Here is a 27,107-nt window from a genome sequence, read left to right as displayed (position 1 = left end):
AAAACCAAAAAAAGTTAAAGCAATTTCCTTTGCCCATTGTTAACATATGTGTTAGAGTACTGATGGTGTCCTGGCATGGTAGGTAGAAAAGAGGGACTTGTAAAATTAATAGAAGGCAATGCAGTTGCTACTCAAGACTCATGTTTGATGAGGTATCATTACAGATACACGAAGAAAAGTTATGCACAAAAGCTTTAAAAATGGATAACATCATGCAAATCATCATCAAGACTGGAATTCCTGAGGGCCAAGGGATTGAATCGTGGCCAATTTCAGGAATTCTTTAAAAGTATTGATGCTGTCTATGGCAACATTATTTACTTTTCAGTGGTAAAATGGCTAAATTGAGGCCAAATGTTGAAAAGATATTATGATTTTCACATGCTATCAAAAGCCAAATTTGTGCCAGAATTTGATGATGAAAACTGGCTTAAAGATTTAGCATTTTTAATGGATTTAACTGCTCATTTAAATGAGTTCAGCACGCTTCTTCAAGGTGAAAACCGATTTATCAATACAATACAATGTTTCAAACGGTAACAGAGTTCCAAATGAAACTGAAATGATGGCAGACTCAAATTAAGACAAACAATTTTATGCATTTTGAATGTTGGCTAAACACAATCTTGTGAACAGAGAAAAACATGCAGCTTCGCTTTTTGAATTGATACAAGAATTTGAAAATAGATTTCATGATTTCCGAGAAAATAATATTTTGGTGCATTTGTGACTCCATTTTCAGTAGCCATAAACATGTTACTTGTCAATTTTCAAATGAAATGCACAGACCTGCAATCTGGCATTCAACTTAAAGACAAATTTGGTCATGTCTCTTTACTGGACTTTTATACATCCTATCTATCTTCCCAGAGACAAATATCCCTCACTTCACAATCACACTTTATTCACGTCATCACTTTTTGGCAGCATCTACATTTGCAAGCATCTATTTTCAAGAATGAAGCACCTTAAAATTAGAACCAGAATATCTGATGAGCACATTGAGAACTGAAGGAGAATTGCATCTACTTCCATCGCACCACATATTGACGGATTAGATTCTCAATTACATTGTCAAATGTCTCACTAATTTTATGTTGCCCACTTTAACTTTCATAACAAAAAATATCAAAAAACAAAGACATTTTATTACTTAGATATATACATGCACTGTATTAGTGATTGCAAACTTGGGATCTGTTCAATGATTTTAAAACACTCTCTGACTGGGTTGCTGCATAATTTGGATTATTATGTGAGGATACATAATAATTTTTTATCCGTGGAGATGGATATCATGAAAATTATGGACCTTTTCTTGGCTCATCAGCTTTCATGAGTGTTTGTGTATTTAATGAGTGGCCCAAGACGACTCTTCTTCCAGTGTGGCCTACAGGAGCCAAAAGGTTGGACATCCTCGTGTGAAGCCTGAAGATAAGGCTTAACACAGCTGAGTAAGAACTGAGGGCAAAGAGATATGGTAAAACATGAGCTAGCTCCATAATGTCAAAGACTGGACCATGTCCCCACTCTGTGACTGGATGAATCCCAGAAGCAACAGAAATGCTAATTAGTGAAAAATTGGTCATTGAAGGTTAAAAAACAAACAATGAAAAATAAAAATGCCTCCTCCCACTGGAAGATTTAGAGGGTTAATTAGCCAAACTTGGGCAAGTTGAAATGTCATCTATAGAATTCAAGTTCAAGTCAACAAAGAGTTGCTAGGCTGCTGAGGGAGCCATGCTGAGGATGGAAATCAGCCTCACATCCCAGAGACTGAGGGCTGGTGCTGGGAGTTGCTGTCCCCAGCTTCTTGGATCTGTCCTCTCAGGCCTTAGGGAAAGTCTTGGAATAGAGATAGAAGGAGAAGGGGAAACTGAGATACCATACATTTCTGCCACAGCCTCCTTTGGTACCCTCCTCTCTCTGTTTTTCTCTCTCCTAGTGCTCCCTACTGCCCTCAGCATCATTAATCCCTCTGCATCCCTTTGCCCTTGGGGACAGTTCCTATCTGCAGGGCACACTGAGTGGCCAGGACAAGCACTTTTCTCAGGGCCAGCTGTAGTGCCATACAGCAAGGGCTCAGTAAATGTTCCATCCCAGTTATATCCAGTGTTTCCTCAAGGTCACTAGGAGCAAAGAAAACCGTGTTTTATTCTTCATTTTAAAATTTCTTCCTTTTTTTAGACAGAGTCTCACTTTGTCACCCTCAGTAAAGTGCTGTGGCATCATAGCTCACAGCAGCCTCCAACTCTTGTGCTCAAGTGATTCTCTTGCCTCAGCCTCCCAAATAGCTGGGACTACTTAGAATTACCAAACAAGCCCAATACAGCTGTTGTCCACTTTCATTGGCAAATACAGCGGACATTGTCTGCAAATTGGGATGTCATCAAAGAGGAGGTGGTGGAGACTCATTTCCTTTATTACTGTTTTAAATTTAGGTTTTCTAAAGCAACATCTAAAGGCATAATATCTGCCCATGGAACCAAAATGTGCCATCTTCCCCCATTCATCTTCCTCTTAGGACACTAAAGTGACAGAAGGAGCTCTTGGACAAACAGGCTGTGGTCTGCACACTCACTTTCCATGGACTGGTGCTCTGTTTCAGACATTTTAGGATCATTCAACCTTGTTAAAAGAAACGGGGCATTCTGGAGAGTCTGCTGACTGCTTTCTGTATTAGCTGTGTTGGCTGTTGCTGTGGATTGTGTGATTGTTGTTGTGACATTGCTTGTGTTAGGATGCTGGGTTGTTCCTCATGCTGTCTCCAGATGCTGCCCTTCTAGCTGCAGCTGCATCTGCAGTTATCTAACTGAGAAGCTGAAGGGCCAGAAGGAGCAAGCCGTCCTCCTGCAGAACGTCTCACTCCAGATAACTGAGATACAAGCTCAGCTATAGGGTCCATGGCTTCCCTATTGGCTGGGAAATATGAACTCTGAGAAAGAAGTCCACCAGTAGAACTGCTAGTAAAGTGCATGTTTGATCTACAAGCACGGGGGCCTCCTAATCCTCTGCCAGCGTGAAACATTCTAGGTATGCATTGAACACCACTCGATTCTAAATCTCTAGGGGCTCTGCGTTCAAGTGTAAGATGAGCTGCAAAGTCATCTGTGACATGATTAAGGATCGCCTCCAGGGAACGCTGCGCTTATTGGACAAATCACTTCTGTTGATGTTTCTGCATGTTCAGAAGTGACATGTTCTTGAAGAGATGTCTCCATATAGCCCATTTTTCCACAGTAGGGACAAGTAAAAGACTGTGGCTGCTCTACAGGGAAAGCTTCCCTATCAGAGCACAAATCAAAATCTACCTTTGTTCACATGCACCGAATCAGGTGGTCAGCTGTGTGCCTCGATGTTGCACCGCTTTCCTAACAAGATGCACAAAGATCATAATTGCAGTAAACGGAACACTTACACCCGTGACTTTGAAATTTCCTTTTAAACATGCATCACAGCAGACACCTTTATGTAGGGTCATCCTACTTCAGATGGTGGTGGTATGACCCCTCCTGGGCCATACCAGGCTCTAGTTGCAGTGTCCTGCGTGGGGTCCCAGCACTGCCCTCACCAGCCACCGACTTCCATTCAATTCCTAGGCTCAGCCGCGGGAGCCAGAAATTTCAACTGCAGGGCTTTGAAACCACTTTTCCCCCTGTCTAACAAAATGCTTTGCACAAAACATACTGACTTTCTTTTTTTTTGACACAGAGTCTCATTTTCTTGTTCCTGGTAGAAGTGCTGTGGTGTCATAGCTCACAGCAACCTCAAACTCTTAGGCTGAAGCTATCCTCTTGCCTCAGCCTCCCAAGTAGCTGAAACTATAGGCACCCACCACGACACCCAGATAGTTTTAGAGACAGGGTCTCACTCTTGCTCAGGTTGGTCTGGAACTCCTGAGCTCAAATGATCCACCCTCCTCAGCCTTCCAGAGTGCTGGGATTACAGGCGTGAGTCACCATGCCCGGCCACATACTGACTTCTTAAAGCTATGCAGCAATAAATTTACACACTGGAAAAATCCCAAAGCCCTAGTTTAGATAAACTAAAATCAACAAAAAAGTTTATGGTTTAAGAGGGTTGCAATTGTCATATGTAAGAAGATCGATTGGGTACTGTGTGTCAAGTATACTTGGAAATGCTTGATGTGTCTGTCAATTCAATCCTCAAGACAACATAATGGAGGAGTTACTCTCATCATTTCCAGTTTTATAGATGAGATATAAAGAGATTTTATACAGTTAGTAAAGGGTAGGAGCTGAATTTAAATCTATGTAAAGTCTGTACACACTCTCATCAAGGATCTCACCACGCTTCCCACTCCAGCAGGAAACCCCTCCAGGAAACCCATCCATCCTGCCGGATGAGGCTAAAGTACAAACTCCATACCATGGCAGCTCAGGCTCTCCACAGCTGCCTCCAACTTGGCGGTCCTGCCTTGAAGCACGATCTCCCTAAGTCCTCTCCGCAACTCTCCCTGGATACCTCCTCACCCTTCCCTGCAAGAAGCTGCAAACTTTCATGCCTTTTGACCTTGCCGTTTGTGGTACCTGATAAACTCCAACTTTCAATGTTCCCTTTCACCTCTTCTCCTCCAGGGGGAAACAGCCACCCCTTCCCCACATTCCCACGATGACAGGTGACCTGCACTTGCCTCTAGCACATCCTCACCACGTTGCTTGGAAGTCGGCGCTCTGTGGTCTGTGCACCTCACTAGACTGGGGGCTTCTGTAGGAGACACGTGGGGTCTGGTCTTGAGGCCGGCCTCAGGAGCAGACAGATCCACCGAAACACCAGACTCACCACCAACAGTGGAGGAGTCCTTTGTATCTGCTCTAAGTCCAGCAAATATTGGTGAAGAGAAAATCCTACCTACACTGTAACTTACATGTTTGAGATACACATTTGTTCTCTCACCCCCATGGCAGTTGTCCCCCAAATCTTTCTCCTCTGTCTCTCTAAGCTCTCACGGAGAAGCCAGCCTGTTCAGGTCTTGCCCATCTTGCTTTACACACAGCCTCTCCCCTTCTGGATCTGCTCTATCCCTCAGGCCAGCAATTTTAGGTCCTTTCCTGTATGAATCCAGCCAGCCTGTCCAGCTCCCTCGGTTCCAGGCTCACCCCCACGTCCCATCAACACCACTCAGCCCAGGTGCAGAAAAGGGCTGGGGGTGGGTTGTGGCCTCTTCGCTTACTTCTCCCCGTGACATTCACCTTTGTGTCCTCATCTCTAAACTCGAAGCATGGTACAGGATTATTGGTGCTCCTGAGAGGGATCTACCTTCTCCCAGCCTCTCCCTCCCTATGGGGAAAAGCCCCAGTGTGTGCAAGGCCTTTCACAACGTGGCCTCAACATCCCTTCCTCTCTCTGATAGGAGTGCTGGGCTCCAAACAAGCAGCCTCACTGTCCCAGGCCTGCACTTTCCTCCCTCCTCACCTCTGCTCAGCCCACTTCTCTCTGCATGCTATTCCGGTCCTCAACCTAAGCTCGTCCAAACCCTGCCCTTCTGTCCATCTGACGTGCCTGGACCTTTTCATCCCCCATCTCCTGGTCCCTCAGATCACCACCAGCTACAAGACAATTCCAGGCCACCTGAATCAAGGCCACGGACTGGCATTCTTATTAGGGCCTCAAACTGATTTCTTGATTTGCTTTATCACCTCCATTACACTGCAGGTTTCTTGAAACAAACCAAAACAACAGAACTAATTCAATTAAAAAGCCAGATTAAATCATAACCCCTCAAGTATGTGTTACTCTATCTCCACACATCTTAGGCACATCGTTAAGACACACCTGACTTCTGAGAAGTTAACATGTGAGAATGGGTCTCAGATGATGTGTGAAGTCATTTCTATGTTCGTGTTAAATCACAATCACCATGATTTAACGCCGGCTGACTTGCTGGGCCTGGGACACCCCAGACTCGCTTTGCCCCTGGGATTTTGCCCCTGCTCTTCCCTGAATCTGGAATGCTGTTCCTGTATGTCAAGTTCTCTTACCACCTTCACATCTTTGCTCAATGTCACCTTCTCAGTGAAGCTTTTCTTCACCCTGTTCAACACTGCAACACCCCCTTCTCGTGTTTCATTCTTTTATACTGATTTTTTCTCAACAGCATTGATTGCTGCTTGATATTCTTATTTATTGCAGGTGAATTCCCACCAGCACGTCAGCTCCAGGAGGGCAAAGATTTTGTTCACAGCTATTCACGGCTAGTGTCTAGAACAGGGCTTGACACATTGTTATATTGTGAAATGTAAATATTGTTGAATGAATAGAGTCTGAGCTTCTCCAGGTCAGGGGTGTGTGTTTTTCCCTACAGCTCGTATCCTCAGTGCCTACCATAGTAGCTGGCAAACAGTGGGTGCTCAATATTTAGGGACTGAAGGATATACCCTTGTGAAGCTCCTATGACCTGGGTAACTTGCTTAAGCCTGGCAAGTGGGAAGAGCTGGAGATGAGATCAGCTGACTGCCGGGTGGTGGATTTAGTCCCACAGGGCGGTGACTGCCTAACTCCCCTATTTGCAAGCAGGGATTTTTCTGAAAAGACTCCTCCCGCCTCAGGTCTTCCCAAAGCACAGTGCACTGATCTGCACATAGTATGGCTGCAAGAAACATTTATAATGTGTTCTAATCCCGCGTGTTACCCCAACTAGGCCACAGCTGCTGCAGTTTCTCAGAGGTAAACGGGCATGCGAGTATTCGCTAGCCCCTGGGAGAAGTAGTTAGCAAACAGCACAAAGCACGCCTGCCCGTCTACAAAGAGCTTTCCCAAAATCCGGGCTGAGGAGCTTTCTGGCGGCTTCGGCACGTTGACCAAGACCGTTTACCCGCTTCCCGAGCCAGGCGACCTCTCCCGCCGACCTTCCCTCCTGTAGATGGAGGAGGAGGGGCGGGGACAGGGAAGACCCCCGCGCGCATCTCCGGGTGGCAGCGGCGGGGAGGGGTCCCCCTCCCGTGTCTGGGGCCCGGCCCGGCGCGCGGGAGCGGGAGGCGCGCGGTGGCTCCGTGCGGGGATGCGCGCGCGCGCCTGCCTCGCCTCCCTCGCCGGCCCCGGTGGCTACGTGCTTTCTTTGTCAATGAGGCGCCGCTCTGAGCTGCAGTAGCACTCGCGGCCCGGGAGCCGGAGCCGGAGCTGAAGCCCGAACCCCAGCGAGCGGGAGAAGAGCCAGGCGAGAGGGGCGGAGAGGCAGCAGCGGCGGCGGGAGGCAGGGACCCGAGCGCGCCCGCGGCCGCCGGCCCCGCTCCCCGCAGCCTCGCCCCCTCGGTCTGCAGGAGCCCGCCCGGGGGAAAGGCGCCCCGGGCGGCGCCCGTCCCACTCTAGCGGCCCGGGGTGCGACGGCGCGCGGCGACAGGCAGCGTGGGAACCCCGGCCCGCGCCCGCCGCGGCTCCATGCGCCTCCGGCCCACGCGCGGGTAAAGCCGCGGCTCCCCGGAGCCCGCCCCAGGCGCGGCTGGACTAGCGAGCGAGCCGCGCCGCCCGGCGCCCCCTCCCTCCGGCGCCCGGGCCATGGCCGGCCATGCCCGCTGAGGACCGGAGCGCCGAGGGCTGGGCTCGCCGGCGCCCTGCGGAGCGAGGCAGCGGCCTGGATGTGTGAAGCGTCCCCATGGCTTTGCGGGAGGCGAAGCCTCAGGGCCCAAGGGAAGCCGGGCCGGCGGCGCTGGGGCGCAGGGGCCCGTCCCGAGCGCGCTGGCTCGGCCGGACCGGCGTGAGGGGCCCCCGGGGCGGCAGGTCCCACGATGCGCCTCCGCCGTCGCCGCCCCTGCTGCTGCTGGGACTCCTGCTGCTGGCGGCCCTCCCGGAACACGGCCGGGCGGACCCGGGTAAGCACTTGATGGCTTTGCGTCCGCAGAGATTTTTGCAGGAGCAGGGCCGCCCGTCGGGGCCGGCACCTGACTGAGAGGTGGTGGACGGAGAGGTCTTCGAAGCGCCGGCTCTGGGATTTTCTGTGCCCTGTGCTGCTGCAGTGGCAGCCTGACTGTCAGAAATCTGTCTCCCGGGAAGGCACTGTTGGGCGGGGAAGGAAAAAAGAGGTGCATTAGTGTCTTTTTGGGACAAGTTGCAGGTCTTTCTAGTGGCCCCGCAGGCCTGGCAGTAAGTTTAGGATACCTTAAAAGGGAAGTGTTTTATCAGGACACGTTTCAGGGTGGGGGCGTCCACTATATTTTGGGCGCCCAGTTGAGTGTCCGCATTTTCTTAACTGCATGAAATGGCTTGAGAGTTTAGGCAGTTCCCGTGCCGGCTTCCCAAATAGCAGTTTCCTCTACGAGTTTACAGCGGAGCCTTTTTTCGTTTGGTACCGAGGTACCTAAAAGAATTGCACCACGCAAAGGGATTCAGGCACTGATCAAGTATTTTAAGCCACTGTTTGCAGGAGGTTGAAAATAATCACGCTTGGCTCTTAGACTTCCAACAATCCCTAGGAAATAGATTTGTGTAATTGCTTGGACGATTTTGAGAATCTGTTCTAACTCTTTGGGAGGAGGGGATTGTTCTGCTGATGTGCTTCAAAACTTACCCTGTGCAGTCAGCAATTGTCTTGGAACTGAGAATGATTACTATGGTACTTGGGCAGGCTTTTGTGTCTCTGATGAAATCCTGAGCTCTTGATGCATTTAATTTATCAAGGAATATAGCTCTCGTTTCCTGTAGGTTTGTGGTTTTTAGCAAGGACTAATAGGAACAACTTCTTTCCCAGTGCATCTACTTCCCCAAATTAGACTAAAATTTCTAATTGTAAGGAGCTAATACTGTTTTAGATAAGAGGGTTTCGGGTTAAAAATATTTGTCTTTGAATTAGGTTAAACAGCTTGATTCATAGCCCATTTTCCTTTGCTTCACTTAAAGGGTCTCTGACCTGAGGTGTCGGTGTTCAGATTACTGCTGAGGAATTTTCTATTGTGATAATAACAGCTGTAAAGTTCAGTAATCTTTGCAGATGTGTCTCAGACTTGAGAAAAACCTCTAAAGAAGGGGTTAACCCCCAATTTTTCCTCCTATAGCAGTTGTCAGTGAAGTGTATTTGGCATGATGGTTAAAAGGCAAATCCGGAGTCAGACACATGCAAATACCTTAGTATTCATTGGCTCAGAAACACACACTGAGTTTTTGTTTACAAAGCATCAAATCTCTGATAGTTCTGTGAACTGCTATGCCATGTACTTTTGGACGTTCATTTGTGTGCAGGTAATGAAAACTGTTCAAACATCTGCAATATGTGGAATTTGGCTTCACGTATAGTCCCTGTGCAGCCTGGTACCAGGAGATTTCTTCTGATCAGTTCTGGTTTTCTGAGCCCTCTTCCCACCTTTGTACCTTACATCTTCTGAACCTCTGTGACTTTGCACAGCTCCTCTTTCAGACTGCCAAAACCTGACTTAGGGGACTGGGCTTAGCTCTGCTGTCCTTTTTCTTTCATCCTTTTAGTGTGGTGCTCACAGGGACACAGACCTAGGAAAGATGCTTTGATTAAAATGTGGTAAAGATCGTAATCTTGGTAGTCCTCCCCAGAGTCCTCTGTCTTTTCTCGTTGGAGTGACTTGTTGCTTCCTCCGTGCTTTTGGGTACCACCATGACGATGGTCGTTCCCTGGGGTCTGGCTCACCTGTGGATCCACATTCTACCTAAGAGCTCCATGGTCTTCCTTGGCTTCTCTGCTGATACGATTTCATGACATGTTTTTCTCTCAATGGACGAGTAGAACCTACCAGGCTCCCGATTTTACCTCCTATCGGCCTCCATTTGTCCTCTGATTTCCACTGGAGGCAGCTACCCCCTAGGGTGGATGAGTCCTGGGTCTAAGGCAGGGTGTCCCAGGTTTGAGGGAGGAAGCAGTGTCAGAGGGGAGGCAAGAGAATGAAGGATACAGTCTGGGAACCTTTGATTTTCAAAGACAACTGAAGTTAGAACTTTTTCCAAGTGCCACCGCAGTATAGTGCTGCCACTCACTGCAGAATGTGTGCGATGCTGAGTCACCTGAGAAGCCAAACCCGGGACGATTAAGATCCTACCAGAACTGCTAGATTGCATCGTGTTACTTGCATAGCTGCTCTTCCCTGTTTTCTGAGCAAGCCTAAGTCAGACATTCGCCTTGCTTGAAAAATGGACAAAAATAGATTTGTTTCTGGAAAATACTATAGCAGTTGTTCAGCACCTTTGTGCCCTGGAGACTCTGCGATGTGCTCCCAGACTCCTCCTACCCACCGCACCCCAACTTCTAAAGCTTTAGTATTCTTGAGGCATCAGACTTCTTTCTCTTTTCCACCTAAATAAAGGCTGCTGTTTTCTTGAGTGTCCTCCCTCAAACTTCCTCTAACTTCCATCGCCTTGGAACTCTTGGCAGTAACTCCTTTTCCTTCATTTTTATTTGAAAAAAAATTTTTTTTTTTTTTTTAGTAACTTCTATTTTGAATGTGGGAAATTGGTGTGGGAAAGAAGATTCTTTATAGCAGCAAGGCTGACACCCTCTATTCATCTGCTATCCGGGCTCCAGGCAAGATAGTAAAGTTCAAATTTGCCTTCATAATCATCTTAGCTATTGATCTTCTACTCAGCTCATGTCAGTCGACATTGGCTGCATGCCTGTTATGTGCAGGGACAGTTGCTCATCCCTTTACAAGCAGCAACTCAGGGAGGCTCTCTGGGCCTCAGTTCTCTAATCTGTAAAATGGGGATGATAATAGGGTTATCACTGGGTTCAGTCTCATTGGGTTGTTGTGAGGACTGCCTGAGTTGATGTGTCTAAAGTGTTAAAGATGGTGCTTGGTATAGAGTAAATGCTCCAGGAATGCTAGCTATTCTTGCAAAATGGCAGAAAGGACATTGGCTCTGTCCAGGTACTTTGCTGGGGCAAGGATTACAGAGGTGAATAAGGGCAGGGCAGTTTGTAGAAGGACTTCATGAAAAGGATGATATGGGCCCTTGAACTCTGATGCAGTGTGATCAGAGCTCATAAGATGAGGGAACAGTTAATTCTGGGAGAGCAGGGGCCTTGAAGGATGAGCAAGGGTTGACAGTATTGATGGGTGCATTTCAGCCAGAGGAAAAGTAAAACATTTTTTGTGGCCAGGGCACAGGGTGCTATAAGAAGGAGTATCTGATACCTTCGCACTGCCCTGGGAGCTAAACGGCCTCTGAAGGGCTGCTTGCTTCTCCCACCAACTTGTTAGTTCCTGATTTATCTTCTTTTCTTTATTGCCTGTTACAGTGCCCATCACAGAATAGGAACTTATAAAATTTTCAGCCTTCTTATACTCCTGTTCCCTCTGTTGGACTGATTCTGTTAGACGTTAGACTCTTAGTAAGTAATTTGCAATAAGTAGTGGATGACTATTTTATTAATGGAATATGTTTACACTTTGAGAGAAGGGTTTGCTGTACCAAAGACTCTCTAATATAGCACAATATGTGGGGGGAGATAATTTTGACCTGGGTTGTCTTTCTTGCCCCTTTCCAGCCTCCTGGTGCACATCATTGACTTGGAGTGCCATTGGGAATAGGTTCAACAATTTATTTGTTCATTCATTCATTCACTGTGTTTTGAGTTCCTTAATATTCTGAAGTAACAGTAAGTAAGAAGCAAAAACAAGCTTCTGTTCTCATGGTGCTTAAAAATTAGCTTCGCGCTTTCCAAACTTCCCTGTGTCTACAGATCACTTGATGATCTTAATAAAATGCTCATTCTGACTCAGGAGGCCTGAGTTAAATGAGAGTCTGCGTTTCTAACAAGTGCTTGTGTGCTGGTGATGCTAACCCATGCATCTCATTTTGAGAAGCAAGTGACAATAAAGAAATACCTGTAGGTCAGGTGATAGTAAGTTCTACAAGGTCAAATGAATCAGGAGAGAGGATAGCACCCTTATGCATGTGCTTGTCCACACAGAGTGGAGGGGGAGGCCTCTACCATGCAAAGACGTGTGAGTAGAGACCTGACAGTGCATATGGGGGGTGGGGGGAGCAGGATATTCCAGGCTGCGGGAAAAGGAGGTGCAAAGGCCCTGGGGAGAGATTGTGTCTGGGATGTGAGGAACTGGAGGGATGCTAGTGTAGAGCTAAATGAACAAAGGGGGGGAGTCGTGAGAAATAATGTTGAAGAGAGAGATGGGGTCAGGCAATATGGGATTTATTGGCCACTTATTGTGATGACTTGGTGCTTTATTTTGAACCAGATGGTATAGGCTGGAGTGTCCAACCTTTCTTCTTTTTTTCTTGCCCCACGTAGGAAGAATAAGAGTTGTCTCAGGCCACATACTAAATGCACAAACACTATTGAGAGCTGATTAGCAAAAAAGGGTCTGTGCATACTTTTTGTGATATCCAACACCACAGATAAGCAAAATGAGCCTTCACAAAATCAGCATGTGGCCCACTGACTGCAGGTTGGACACCCCTTACATTGTAAGCCATTGGTGAAGCCAAGCCAGAGGAGACATGATTTGACTTCAGTTTCAAAAGAATTATGCTGGCTGTCATGGAGAGAAAAGTCTGTAAAGTCAAGTGTAGAAACAAGGAGAACAGGTAGGAGGCTGTTGTTGAGATCCAGTCTGTAGGTGAAGGTGGCTTAGACAGGGTGGGAGCAGGATGGGTGCTGAGAAGTGATTAGATTTGGACATCATTTGAAGAAGGGGTAAGAGAATTATCTGGTGGATTAAAAGGACAGGAAAGAAAGAGAGGAACTAAAATCACACCAAGGTTTGTGGCTCCAGCAACTGAAAAGATGAAGATGCTGTTAACTGAGATTGGAAAGGCTGTAGGAAGCTCAGGTTTGGGGTAAAAAATAAAGAGTTTGTTTGGGGCATGTAAAGTTTGAAATGCTCATTGAAGTGGTGATGTCAGGCTGCCAGTTGCATAGAGTAGCCTGGAATTCTAGGGAGGTATCAGTCCAGCATAGAACTGGATAAGAAGCCTCGAGGGTGAGTGTGGAGAAGAGGAGAGATCTGCACAGGGAGCCCGGGACCCTGCACATCTAGAGGTCCAGGGAGTAGGAGATCAGCAAGAGAGGGAGAAAAAAACCAACAACAAAGCGGGAAGAGAAGGACGTGCATGTGGTGTCCTGGAAGCCAAGTGGGGACAGGGTCCAGGGAGGAGGGGGCCAGCAGGGGGGCCAAAGCTGTGGAGAGTGGCATTGGGTAGGGACTAGCAGTAGAAGTTGGGGATGTGGAAGCATTTAGTGGCTCTGAGAGTGGTGGGGACGGAAGTGCGATTACAGTGGGTTCAGGAGGGAAAGGCGGAAGAGAAATTGTTGACAGAAATACAGCAACTGTTTTAAAGTCTCTTTTGTAGAAAAAAGCAGTAATAGGGAAGGTGGGCCCCGGGAGGGTTAAGATGTGCTGTGATTATGTATGTTCATACTTTCTCATTTTTTAACTGTACAGACATATAACAAGAGCGTTGATTGGGTGTCTCCCCACCAAATGTAGAGGGCTTGCTACTGATTATTAGCACTTCCGAGGTATTAGCATGATGTCCCAAACCTTGTCTCCCGTCTCATCATTCCCATCCCACCCTAAGGAACGGATCATCTTGGGAACAGTAACACGGTACTTTTAATACTGGCATAAAATAGAAGTCAGACTGAGTTTGGTGGCTTTTGTCTGTGATTTTAGTGCTTTGGGAGGCCAAGATGGGAGGAATTCAAAGCAGTGAGCTATATGATTGCACTACTGCACTCCAGCCTGGGCAATAAGGTGAGACCTGGTCTCAAAAAGAAAAAGAACCAAACCAAAAAAAGGGAACAGCCCCCTCCAAACAAAAACAAATCCCCCAGAAGTCAGCTATCCCTTCTCTAAAACTGACCATCACAGCAGAAACTTGAGATCCTGAAGTTCTGATGACAACCCAGAATCTCTCAGCTTACTTGAATCTCAAGTCTTGAATTACTAGAATATGATCTGAGAATATTCAAAATGAATGCGCACACTTCTTTTTTCATTGTCATTAACCTTCAAACCCATATTGTGGTTTTCTTTCTTTTCTCTTTTCTTTATTTAAACGAACAACAACTCTACTCTTCTCCAGACAAAAATGAATAGTTGGAATGACCCTAAAACATTTTTGTTGCTTGACAACGTATTAGAGGGGATTTCGAAACACACAGAGGAGACATTGTTCTGGGTCATGGGATGGCTGCCATGGATGGTGACTCTTTTTGGGGACTTAAGGACCAAAAGGCAGTTAACAGTCTCTGTGTTGTAAATATAAGTGATAGTAGCTGGTGGGAAGGTGGCAAATGAGTCACATTAATTCAGCAATATTTATCAAGCACCTGGCATGTGCCAAGCTCTTCATTAGATAATGGGGGTATAGTGAGAACAAGCCAGGTCTGGTCCCTGTCCTCAAGCTACCTGTAGCCCGGGAGAAGAAACCCTCACTCAGGTGCAGTGGAAGGAGGTAAAGTACCTTCATGAATTAAGTCAGGCTGACGATGGCAGCAACACAGAAAGTGCCTGCATTGCCCAAAGAGGCAGCCACTGCTTGGTGGCAGCCTGCAAGGACTGATGGTCCGGGTGCAGTCCTTCTGACTTGTCAAGAAAAGTCGAATCTTTATTTAGAATCTTCTTGTTTGCAAATCCCACCAATTAATTCAGATTTTTGAAAAGTCATGCTGTACATAAAGAACACATTTCACGAGCCACCAGTTTTTTTCATTCTTTTTAAAAAGTCAAGTGCATTGGTGGCACTGTAGCTCAGTGGGTAGGGCGTTGGCCACATACACCAAGACTGGTGGGTTTGAACCCAGCCAGGGCCAGCTAAAATCAGCAATGACAACTGCAACAAAAAAATGGGGCATTGTGGTGGGCGCCTGTAGTCCCAGCTACTTGGGAGGCTGAGGCAAGAGAATTGTTTCAGCTCAAGAGTTTGAGGTTGCTGTGAGCTGTGACACCATGGCACTCTACCAAGGGCGACACAGTGAGACTCTGTCTCAAAAAAAAAAACAAAAACCCCCCAAAGTCAAGTGCATTAAGGTATAATTTACACACAGTGAAATTCACCCTTCGTGGGTGTACTGTATGAAGCATTTTTTTTTTTCTTTTTTTAGAGACAGAGTCTCACTGTACCACCCTCAGGTAGAGTGCCGTGGCGTCACATGGCTCACAGCAACCTCCAACTCCTGGGCTTACGCAATTCTCTTGCCTCAGCCTCCCAAGCAGCTGGGACTACAGGTGCCTGCCACACGCCCGGCTATTTTTTTTTTGTTGTTGTTGCAGTTTGGCCGGGGCTGGGTTTGAACCCGCCACCCTCGGCATATGGGGCCGGCGCCCTACTCACTGAGCCACAGGCGCTGCCCCTGTATGAAGCATTTTGACAGAAGTAGACAATCACGGGTCACCACCTTAACCCTGATATGGAACATTTCTGTCATCCCCAAAAGTTCTCTCCTGCCCCTCACATCATTCCTTCCCTGCCCCCCCCCCACCATATACCCAGCCCCTGGCCATCTCCAGTCTGTTCTCTGTCCCTGCGGTTTTGCCTTTCCCCAAAGGCCGTGGAAGTGGAATTGTACAGTATGTAGCAGCCTTGTGTTTCTTCTTTCCCTTAGTTGAATGCTGTTGAGAATCATTCATGTTGCACGGATCACTGAGGCTGTCCTTTTTATTGCAGAATAGTATTCCAAGCCACAGTTTGCTTATTCATTGATCAATTGATGACCATTGTGTTATTTTCAGCTTTCAGGATAAAAATCTTTGTGTGGGCAGTTTTCATTCCCCTTGGGGGAAACGCTTAGGAGTGGGATTTCTGGGTCATCTATGAGTTGTGTGACCTTGTACGAGGTTGCCAAACTCTTTTCTGAAGCAGATGGACAATTTTGCATTCCTGTGAGCCACGTAGGAGAGTTCTAGTTGCCTGTGTCCTCCCTAGTACTTGGTATTGTCACCTTTTTTTTTGTTTTTTCATTTTAAATCTCAGCCATTCTGATAGTTTTGAGGTATTTAATTATAGCCTTTGTTTGCATTTCTCTAAATACTAATATTGTTGCTTATCTTTTCATGTTCTTATATCTATATATATTTTTTATTATTAAATCATAGCTGTGTACATTAATGAGAGCAGACAGCCCTCAGAATGGGAGAAGATATTTGCAGGTTATGTCTCTGACAAAGGTTTAATAACCAGAATCCACAGAGAACTCAAAATTATATCTATATTTATACTTTGAAGTGTCTGTTAAAATCTTTTCCCCATTTAAAATATTGGATCATTTTCTTACTATTGAATTTTGAACTTTCTTTATATAGTCTGGATACAAGTCCTTTGTCAGGTGTTTTGCAAATATTTTCTCCTTGTTTATGGCTTATCTTTTCATTTTATTAACAGTAATTTTTCAAAGAGCAGAAGTTTTAAATTTTGGTAAACTCTATTTTATCAACTTTCTAATTTAAGATTTTTTTTTTGTACGTGTGTGTTTCCTAGCTTAGAAATCTTTGCCTAACCCAATGCCATAGACATCAATTTCTTCTAGAAGTTTTATATTTTTATTTTTAGTTCTGTGATCCATTTCATGTTAATTTTTGTTACGGTGAAGTTTAAGAGTCAAGGTTCATGTTTTCTTTTTTTTGATATGGAACATTTAAATGCTTACATGGACTGCTTAATTGTTCCAGCACCATTTATTGAAAAGACTATCCCTGTTCCATTGATTTGCCTTGGCACCATTTGTGCGTGGGTTTATTTATGGACTGTGGTCTGTTCCATTGATCTCTATGTTTTTCACTTTTCTCCTTCTGCTAATACAACTCTTGATTTTCCTAGCTCAGGGATTCTTAATTCCAGCAGTTTTAACATTTTAGCCTTCTAGTAGATGCCAGTAATTCCCACTTCCCCAGTTATGACAACCAAAAATGTCTCTAGACATGGCCAAATGGTCCTCTGGGGGTAAAATCGCCCCTTCTTTTTCAGGATCTTTTTGGCTATCCTAGGCTTTAATGCTCTTCCATATAGATTTTAGTATTTTCCTTTTTTTTTTTTTGGCCGGGGCTGGGTTTGAACCCGCCACCTCCGGCATATGGGACTGGCGCCCTACTCCTTGAGCCACAGGCGCCACCCAGATTTTAGTATTTTCCTATCAATCTCTTTTTTAAAAGCCCACTGGATTTTTGATTGGGATTTCATTGAATCCAGATCAATTGGGGAGGATCACTATGGATTTTTGATCTGTGAACCTGATGTCTCTCTTAGGTATTTTTTTCTTTTGTCTTATCAATGTTTTACAGATTTTAGCATAACACAGATTTGTGCACATATATTTCATGTTTTTCAATGCTTTGGTAAGTCGTATTATAAGAATTTATTTGTTAGTATATAGAGAGATGATTTTAAAAATATCAACTGTGGTTGTGTGCAGTGGTTCATGCCTGTAATCCGAGCCCTTTGGGAGGCCAAGGTGAGAGGATTGCTTGAGGCCAGGAGTACAAGGAGGTAACAAGACCTCATTTTTACCAAAAATAAAAACAAACAAACAAACAAACAAAAAAAAAAACAGAAAAAAACTTAGCTAGGCTTGGTGGTATGTTCCTGCAGTCCTGGGTGTTTGGGAGCCTGAGGCAGGAGGATCTCTTGTGCCCAGGAGTTTAAGGTTATAGTGAGTTATCATTTGCTCTACCACACCCCAGCCTGGGTGACAGAGCAAGACCCTCTCTTTAAAACAAAATTATAACCAAATAAATACATAAATAAAATATTAACCTCATAGCCTGTAACCCTTCTAAACTCACTTTAGTTCTAGTAGGTACTAGAGTCTTTGGGATTTGTCTAAATAAAAACTCATGTTATCTGTGAATAAAAACAGTTTTATTTCTTTCAAATCTGTATGCCTTTTATTTCTTTTTCTTGCTTTGTTGCAATGGCTAGAACTTCTAGTACATTGTTGAATAGAAATAGGGAGTGGACATCCTTTTCTTAATCTTAGCCTTGGGAAAAAACATCAATGTTTCACTGTTAAGAACATTAGCTACAGTTTTTGTGAATTTTTGTCACGAATGGATATTGAATTTTGGCAAGTGCTTCCCTTGTATCTATTGAGATGATCACAAGGTTTCTTTTTTCTTTAGTCTATAAAAGGACAGCCTAATGATTTTAGAATGTTGAACCAACCTGTATTCCTGGGATGAACTCCAATTTAGTCATGATGTGTGCTCCAGCTGGGTCTTGTTTTATAATATTTCTGCTAGGAAATTTTAAAGTCTTATGTTTATGAGGGATGTTGATCTGTAGTCTTGTTTTCCTGAAATTCGTTGTCTGGTTTGGTGTAAGGGCAATACTGGCCTATAAAACAATAGGAAAGTATTCCTTCTACTATTTTAAGGAAATATTGGTGTGGAATTATTATTTTTTCCTTAAGGCCTGTGGTCTTACAGAGATGGTATTGAAGCTTACCCAAAGGTTTTTTTAATAAAACAAGAAGTATCAAGTACCTCAAGTTCATTTCCTTGTTCTTAGAGATACCAGTGGACACTACAGAGGTTTGGTTTAAGGTGTAGGGAGGCTGGGCGGGGTGGCTCATGCCTGTAATCCTAGTACTCTGGGAGGCTGAGGTGGGTGGATTGCTTGAGCTCATGAGCTCGAGACCAGCCTGAGCAAAAGTGAGACCCTGTCTCTACTAAAAATAGAAAAACTGATACAAGAGGATCACTCGAGCCTGAGTTTGAGGTTGCTGTGAGCTATGATGCCATGGCACTTTACCCAGGGCGACAGCTTGAGACTCTGTCTTTAAAAAAAAATGGTGTAGGGAAAACAGCTGTTTATCAAGGCACTTCACTTTTTGGAGCCTCAGTTTTCCCAGCTATGAATAAGATCCTCAGAACCCTCCTTTCTTCCTATCTCCCCAGCTGTGTGTTTGTGAGTTGTAAGATGTTTGGGGGAAGGTTACATCAATGGCATTTCCTATCTCTTCCTACCTTAGCGGCCAAGCCCAGTCAAGCATTCTCATTCTGAAAAGGGAAGAGTTTTCCCATATTTTGCTGTTATGGTTCCAACATGAAGTCAACATAAATATTGGCGTATTGTCAATCTTTATTAGCTTTTAAAAAGTTTTTTTTTTTTAAAGCTATATTAATTTTAATCAGTATATGGAAAAGACCTGATGTCTTGATGTATTTAAGGTCCTAAGTACAGTGTGGTAGGTAGCATCAAACCAAAAAGTTAGATCAAGCTCCTCAAGCTTTTAAAAAGTTTTAAAAGTGACATATTAAGTTCAAGCAGTATTCAAGTGTATGCAGTAAAATACAAAAGGCCCTATTGCCTCCCAGTTCCCTAGAGTTATGGTGTCACGTAAGAGTGATAAGTCCTTTCAGACCTTTTCTTATACAGATATTTATAGACATATCCTCTCTTAATTTGTTTTAAGACATAAAGGGTGCAATATTTAGCATCTAGCTTCTTTTCACGTACCACCGTATTGTGGCCCTCTTTTTCTGCTGACCAAATCTTGTCATGAGAGAATTCAAACTCAAGCGGCTAAGGCGCCAACCACATACACCTGAGCTGGTGGGTTCGAATCCAGCCTGGCCCCGCCAAACAACAATGACCGCTGCAACCAAAAAAATAGCTGGACGTTGTGGCGGGTGCCTGTAGTCCCAGCTACTTGGGAGGCAGAGGCAGGAGAATCACTTGAGCCCAGGAGTTTGAGGTTGCTGTGAGCTGTGATGCCACGATGCTCTACCCAGGGCAATAGCTTGAGGCTCTGTCTCAAAAAAAAAAAAATTCAGATTTGCAGACTTTTCTAGGAAACATGGAGTACAGCTCTAAAACCACAGGTCAGATTTCACCCTAAAGTGAAGGCTGGGCCCGGTGGTTCACATCTATAATCCTAGCACTCTGGGAGGCTGAGGTGGGTAGGTCACTTGAGCTCAGGAGTTTGAGACCAGCCTAAACAACAGCAAGACCCTGTCTCTACTAAAAATAGAAAAAACTAGCTGGGCATAGTGGTACATGCCTGTAGTCCCAGCTACTTGGGAGGCTAAGGCAGGAGGATCACTGGAACTGAAGAGTTTGAGGTTGCTGTGAGCTATGATGATGCCATGGCACTCTACTGAGGGTGACAGAGTGAGACTCTGTCTTAAAAAAAAAAAAACAAAAAAAAACCCTGAAGTTAAAATATCCTTATAGACTATTTCTCCCATTTTCCCTATTCCTTGGCTGCTTTCCCTAAAAGGTACGTCCATAGATGTTTAAGGGAAATCATAGATTCTTTTAAACACCCCATAGAATGGGGATAAACATTATGTTTTAACCAATAACATAGATATAAATAAGGCCGAGTGGCTGCCTTGAGCTTAGTCCAAGGTCATTGCTGCACCTGCCTCCTGTTCATTCAGCCGAGGCTTTGGCTAGTGTGTCCTAACCACAAAAGGGGAATATGATTTAGATTTATGTATGTTAAATCTATTCTTAGCTTGAAATGAAATGTCCTGATGTCAGAAACACAAAATGGCTTTGGTATTTATGCAGTTCCAGTAAACAGGAAGGTTTACAATATTTCTAACTTTACTCTTCCACGTGCAATATGAAATTAAGTGGCTGGATTGAAAAACTAGGACTCTGAGATTTATCCTTCTACCTCTGTCCCTGGTAGTGAATGCTGCTTCCTGTCACTTGTCTTTTTATTTACAAAATGTTAACAGCAAACTGGGGAGGCTGCAGAAAAATGGGAAGCACAAGAAGAAAATGTGTTGAAATTAATAGTGTGGCTTATAAGTTCTCGTTGAAAAGGGCTGAACAAAAATATCTCCCAACTTACATCCTTTATTGTCAAATAAAAAGTCTTTGTTTTGAAAAGAATAGGAGGACCTGGATTAGGGGCATTATTTTGAATATATTATAATTAAACTGCATGAAAATGTATTCAAAAAAATCAGTACCACAGAGCTGATTTCCTGTCCCCAGCAGTTTCCTATCATTATCTTACTAATACTAGACATCAGTCAAGCTGGTGAATCCTACAGAAAGTGAACCTTTTTTTATTTTTCTGGTGGGACAGGGAATATTCCTTGTCTCTGGTCCAGTGATTTTAAACAAGTGCTTTTGTATTCTTGTGGCTAATGTAACATGTTTACACCCCCCTCCCCCCGCAGGTAACAGTCTCCAGAGTTTGAGTTAACAACTTCACAATTGCTGAAGCTTTCTGTTTCTTTCCCTCTTTGAATCTCACACCACTTTTAAGAGAGGGTTGAGGAAATGATTTGCTAAAGGTCACACAGTGGTCCAGGGATTTTTTCACATTATTCTAAGATTCAGGGGACAGATCAAACACCTAGCTACACAACTAAATAAAAACTAGCTCAAGTCTGGGGCCCCAGGCCACAGGGGAATCTCATGTGATATATTCAGAACAGGAGTGAAATTTAACTGGGCCATGTAGACACTAGAATTAATGGATAGAAATAACAGCTAACATTTTGAGCATTTATGAGTTATGTATGAGTTCACACGATTATCACAACAACCCTGTGAAGGAGGTGCTGTTATTATTACATGCTTCAGCAGAGGGAACTTAACGGTGACTTGTCCGTTGTCACCCAGTTAATTGTTAGAGGTGAGATTTGAACCCAGGCAGTTTGATTCCACAGCCCACCCTCTGCTTCTGTACATGGCCTTCCTGCACATTAGGAGTGAGGTTAATGGCTCTGTCTCTCGGGCCCAGTGCCTCTTGCTTCTCCTTCTTTCTGCAGCTCCGTCTGTCCTTCTGTCTCTGTGCTGCCCGCATAGCTTTCTGGTTCCCCTGGCCCTAGACCTGGCCTGAGGCTTTTTGCTTGCTGTGGTGCTCACTGCAGCCAGGGTGGGCAAGACTTTTCAGTTTAAGTGGCCACCATCAGGTCTCTGTTTCAGTTCCACATTCCTGGGAGGGGGGAATCCGATTGCTCAGTCTGTCCAGTGGAGTTAGGGATCTGGCCCTCATCTGAAGAAGGTGTGCATGGTACAAAAATGGCTTCTTACTCTGACCCTGCCTTCAACCACTGAGCTGAGTTTTACATGAGATGGTGTGGGCAGGGCAAACTTCCCTCAATTTGTCTCCTCCCTGACAGCAACAAAAGACAGCTTCAGGTATTGGTAAGCTGTTTCTATGAAAAATAACAATGACAAGTGGCCAAATATCTAATGTTGGCCAATTTCAGTGGTATAAATATTCCCAACATGGTTGATTTCAAGGTAGAGGCCAGGTAGCTTATACAGGAAGTGTGTGGTATCTCCAAGAAGCTCGAAGTCTAGGCTTAATAGGCCAGTCAGCCACATGGGTTTATAATTACCCCTGTGGTAATTATACAAGGGAGTAAGATTGCAAGGTAGAGAGGGTGGAAGTCAGATTTGCTGTGTGTAATCTAAAATAGCTTGAAATGCTGTACAGGCAGTCCCCGCGTTATGCACAAGATAGGTTCTATAGGTTTGTTCTTAAGTTAAATTTGTATGTAAGTTGGAACAATACACTTACCTACATGGGTCATTATGAAAATTTTGAGATATACAAAAATCAAGAAACATAAAATCTGTGCAGATGGAACCAAACGAAGCCCGCCCAGCAGCACCACTAATAAGCCGGGCAAATCGTAATGTGCGCAGGTGAATCAGAAAGGACACTGCTCACCGTGTTTCTTGGAAGTGAAATGATGGACCATAACATGGTGTGTCTCAAAACTTTCATACTGACCACTTATTCCTGTCATAAGCTCCCTTTATAAGTGTTTTACATGAGCCTGATGTTTAAGGATTTGCTGTAATAGTGTCTGTTCGTAAGAGCAAGTTGTACGTAAGTTGGTTGTAACTCGGGGACTACCTGCATACAGTTCTCACTGTACAGTCCAGCAGGCACACAGAGATGTTCTCTAAAAACTGCAATTTCCTTTGACTGTGATGTCTCACCTGTGACATATAATTAACCCTTTCATTGAATTTCAGATGTCAGACCTAATCTTCTTGAATGAGCTTTGGTTTTGTTTTCTGACACTGAAAGGTATAATTTTTCTTTGCTCCCAGATGTCAGCACCTCCTCCTCATTTGTGATTGTCTGGAACAGGCTCCTCTCTTCCTCCTTTCAAATCTAGAGATGCAAAGTCCATGTGGTGGCCTACTAGACATATTTAGTTGAATACACATTGTTAGCCTCCACTGGAGTCTTTTATTTATGATCATGAGGCCATGTCTCAGTTCATGCAATTATTCTAAAAGCCGGGACGCTCTCATGAGTACCACCTCTGACAGTGTGTCCGGCACCTCAGCAGATCTCAGGGCCTGTCTGCTTGGCTCTTTTCCCCTTGCACATCTGGGGAAGGAGGCTGGGAGGCCAGGCTTCCGGTGCACTAGTCACAATACTGCCAGTGATCCCCTCCTGATATGGCTATGTTGTTAACCTTGGGTGGTGCTGGCCACTGGGAGATGGAGGGGGAAGTGTCACCAGGGTAGACATGGAACTCCAGGTGTCCTACTGATGGAAGGTCAGTGTCTTTACCTATAAAAATAGCACAATTAATTTGTTCTTTTAATTTCCCTAGGGATGTAGCAAGAGAAAAATTTTACAAGATTCTTCTTTTAAGTTTTATTGAAAAATGTGCCCTAGTTTGTGAATATGTTGACTTCTGAATCAGAAGACTAACATTTATGAAACAGCTACTGTTGCGTTAGTCCCCGGATCAGGGCCCTTATTTAATCCCCGTTCTGTTAGATAGTTCTTGCCCATTTTGCTCTGAAGAAGCAGAGATTGAGAGAGCATTTAAGAAACCAACTTGCCCAAGGGCATATTACTTGTCAGTGGTAGAGTTGGGATTTGAAACTAGATCTGATTACAATATAAGTATATATTTTCAGCTATCCAGGGCAGTCCTTCCCTATCCACCTAATATATTTTTTTTTTTTGTAGAGACAGGGTCTCACCCCATGGCCCTCAGTAATCCACCTAATACTTTATGAAAATTTTAAACATACAGAAAAATTGAAAGAACACCCATATAGCTACCACCAAGATGGTACAACTAACATTTTGCTTTATCTTGTATCTTTCTGTGCTTCTATGCATTCATCAAATCATCCTTTAAAAAAAAAATTCAGGTTAATATGAGGTTACACTGTTTACGTTTGTGAGGTAAATACAAAAGTCCAAGTTGTAGTTGTGTATTTCACCCAGGAAGTGTGCCATATACTCACACCATCTTTTTTTTTTTTTCTGTGACAGTCTTACTTTCTCACCCTGATAGAATGTCCCAACTCACAGCAACCTCAAACTCCTGGACTTGAGCAATTCTCTTGCCTCAGCCTCTGGAGTAGCTGGGGCTACAGGTGTGCATCACTACACTCAGTTTTTCTCTTTTTAGTAGAGACAGGGTTTCATTCTTACTCAGGATGGGCTCGAACTCCTGAGCTTGAGCAATCCTCCCACCTTAGCCTCCCAGAGTGCTAGGATTATAGGAGTGAGCCATCACACCTGGTCTCCCACCTTAAGTTTGGATGTATTCAGAGAAGGTTATGGACATCAGTATATTTCACTCCTGTACTCTTTAACATGCACAGCGTTGATTAGGTTTCAATATTTATTTATGGATGTTTTGTTTTTGAGGTAAATTTTACATGCAAGAAAATACAGAAATCTTAAGTATATATTCCCGAGTTTTGACAAATGTATATACCTGTATAACCCAAATCCCTGTACCGTCTCTCCAGGAATAAGTTTCCCTTGGCACCGTTCCAGAGACTCCCCTCCCTTACTCCCCCTATACCCATGCAACTTTGATTTGATCTATTTTTTTCATGATGGTTTAGTTTTTAAAACATACAAGTTTTTTTCTTGTAGACAACCAAATTTCCGGTTCGCTTTGTTCTGTAGCAAAAGATAAAAATGAGGGATGAGTATGGTGGCTTATCTGTAATCCTAGCACTTTGGGAGACGGAGGTGAGAAGATTGCTTGAAGCTAAGAATTTGAGACCAGCCTGGCCAACATAGCAAGACCCCATCTCTAAAAAACTTAAAAAATTAGCTGGATGTGGTGGTGTGCACCTGTGTCCTAGCTACTTGAGAGCCTGAGGTGGGAGACTGCACTGAGCTGTGATCATGCCACTTCACTCTAGCCCTGGTGACAGAGCATGCCTCTGTGTCTTAAAATTGAAAAATAAAGAATATTTATCCCGAATGCACAATAGAGATCTGTCACTCCAAGACAGATAGTTTCCTTACAGTCATGATATGCTGAGTAGTCTTAAATAACGATGCCTGTTGTTTCCAAATTGATTTTCTTTGTTTCTCATTCCCAGTGGATGTGAGTACTGTGAAGGGTATGCTCAGTGCCTTTCACATCCGGGTGCTCAATAAATACTGTCTGCATTGATACAGTGACAGGAATGAGCATGTTATTGCTAACAGGTGTGCACCATGGCGGGGGTGCTGGCGGAGATTGCAGGGGGCTCACTTTGATGAGTGAGGAGGAGGAGGATAAGGACAGGCTTTCTTGAGAAAGTGACATTTGCACTAAACAGGGGTCCTCAAACGTAAACAGGGGGCCAGTTCACTGTCCCTCAGACTGTTGGAAGGCCGGACTGTAGTTTAAAAAAAAAAAACCTGGGCAGCGCCTGTGGCTCAAGGAGTAGGGCGCCGGTCCCATATGCTGGAGGTGGCGGGTTCAAACCCAGCCCTGGCCAAAAAAAAAAAAAAAAAATAGAAAAAAAAACCCTATGAACAAATTCCTATGCACACTGCACATATCTTATTTTGAAGTAAAAAAACAAAACGGGAACAAATACAATCACACCGCTACCTGTGGCCTGTGGGCCGTAATTTGAGGACCCCTGATCTAGAAGAATGGATTTGAGATAACCAGGCAGGGATTTGTGGAAAGGAGCATGGTTGTTTCTCAAAACCCTGAGAAGGCTGTGTGGGTGGCAGGCGGGAATGGAGGGGAGAGGGCAAGGCAGACAAGCAGGAGCAGGATCACATGGGCGGCAGCCTCGGGCCCAGGCCCTGGTCTTAAGAGCCAGAGGCTGTTGCCTCAGGGTAAATGACCTTGACATTCAATTTTCTAGCCAGTTGAGTTGGATGAGGAGGAGACATGGATGGTATGTTCTGGAATTGTAGTGAAATTAAACACCGTTGACATGAAACTTCCAAATTTCCACTGATCTTCAGATTGCTCCTGTGATTTTTCTCCCTGCCTTTCTGACTGGCCAGGCAAGCATAGTTAGGAAAGCTCCTCTGTGCCTGCAGCCCTTGCCTGCTCTTTCATTGCCTCCGTTTCTACCTCCCCTTTGCTCCTTGCAGCCTTTGCATCACCCGCGGAAAGGGGAAGGGATCCTGCCAGTCACCAGGAACTGCCCACTGGCTTACTCCTGGGGCAGCTGTCTCCCCACCTTTACTTTCTTGTTCTGTGATTCTCCCAGGGAAGCTGCATTCAAACTCCTGGGTTTAACACCTACCCGTGTCCCAAGGATATGAAAACCCTCAGCTCTCCACCGAGGGCAGGACATAGCGGCTACCTATTTATTGGATATCTCCACCCATGGCTGCTGACAGCTTGGTATTTCTCCCTCGGAGTGAATTCCTCCCTCCCTGAGTCTTGCTTCTCATTCTGAATTTCCTCTGTATATCCCAGTTCAGTGAGTAGGACCACCAGCTGCTTGTTGGAGACAGAAATCTGAGCGTTGCAGATGCTTTTCTGTCCCCCCCCCTCCCCCCCGCTTCATGAAGTTGGCCACTGAATCTTGCTGATGGCATTTCTGAGTGCTCTCGTAACTTGTGCATTTTTCTATCTCTACTGCCTTATTTCAGGTTCTCCCTCCTCCTAATCTGTGTTCTTGCCAAAGCCATGTCTCCTAATTGGCCCCCCTGCCTGCAGTCTTGGCCCCCTTCAAACAAGTCTTATCCTCCAGCCAGAGATTGTTGGAAAATATAAATCAGCCCAAAACCTTCAGTGGCTCTCCATAATTTAATTCAACTCCATGGCTTAGCAATCTGGGTTCTTTATGAATGAACCATCTCCAGCCCATACCTGCCACGATAGCCAGACTTGCAGTTCTCCAAAAGCCCTTTCATGATTTCTACGGTTTATTCTTGCTGCCTGGGAAACCCTTCCCAACCCTTTGACCCAGTTAGCATCTGCACTTCTTTTAAGACTCAACTGAGGGGCGGCACC

General features: G+C 44.8%; 1 protein-coding gene and 1 pseudogene across 2 annotated transcripts in view; one reads left to right on the top strand and one right to left on the bottom strand.

Moving 5' to 3' along the window:
• Positions 1–2,389: 2,389 nt before the first annotated feature.
• On the bottom strand, positions 2,390–3,481 carry LOC128566017 (E3 ubiquitin-protein ligase KCMF1-like; annotated as a pseudogene).
• A 4,099-nt stretch (positions 3,482–7,580) lies between these two features.
• Positions 7,581–27,107, top strand: part of KIAA1549L (KIAA1549 like) — a 353,245-nt gene continuing 333,718 nt past the window's right edge. For both annotated transcript variants that reach the window (XM_053562897.1, XM_053562896.1), the window contains exon 1: positions 7,581–7,829. In XM_053562897.1, coding sequence (XP_053418872.1) covers positions 7,613–7,829 — 217 coding nt within the window. In that variant the 5' untranslated portion in view covers positions 7,581–7,612. The remainder of the gene's footprint in view (positions 7,830–27,107) is intronic.

This window comes from Nycticebus coucang, chromosome 14, assembly GCF_027406575.1.
Source record: "Nycticebus coucang isolate mNycCou1 chromosome 14, mNycCou1.pri, whole genome shotgun sequence".
Taxonomy (NCBI): Eukaryota; Metazoa; Chordata; class Mammalia; order Primates; family Lorisidae; genus Nycticebus; species Nycticebus coucang.
Note: the sequence above shows the minus strand (reverse complement) of the source record. Positions and strands in the feature narration are given on the sequence as shown.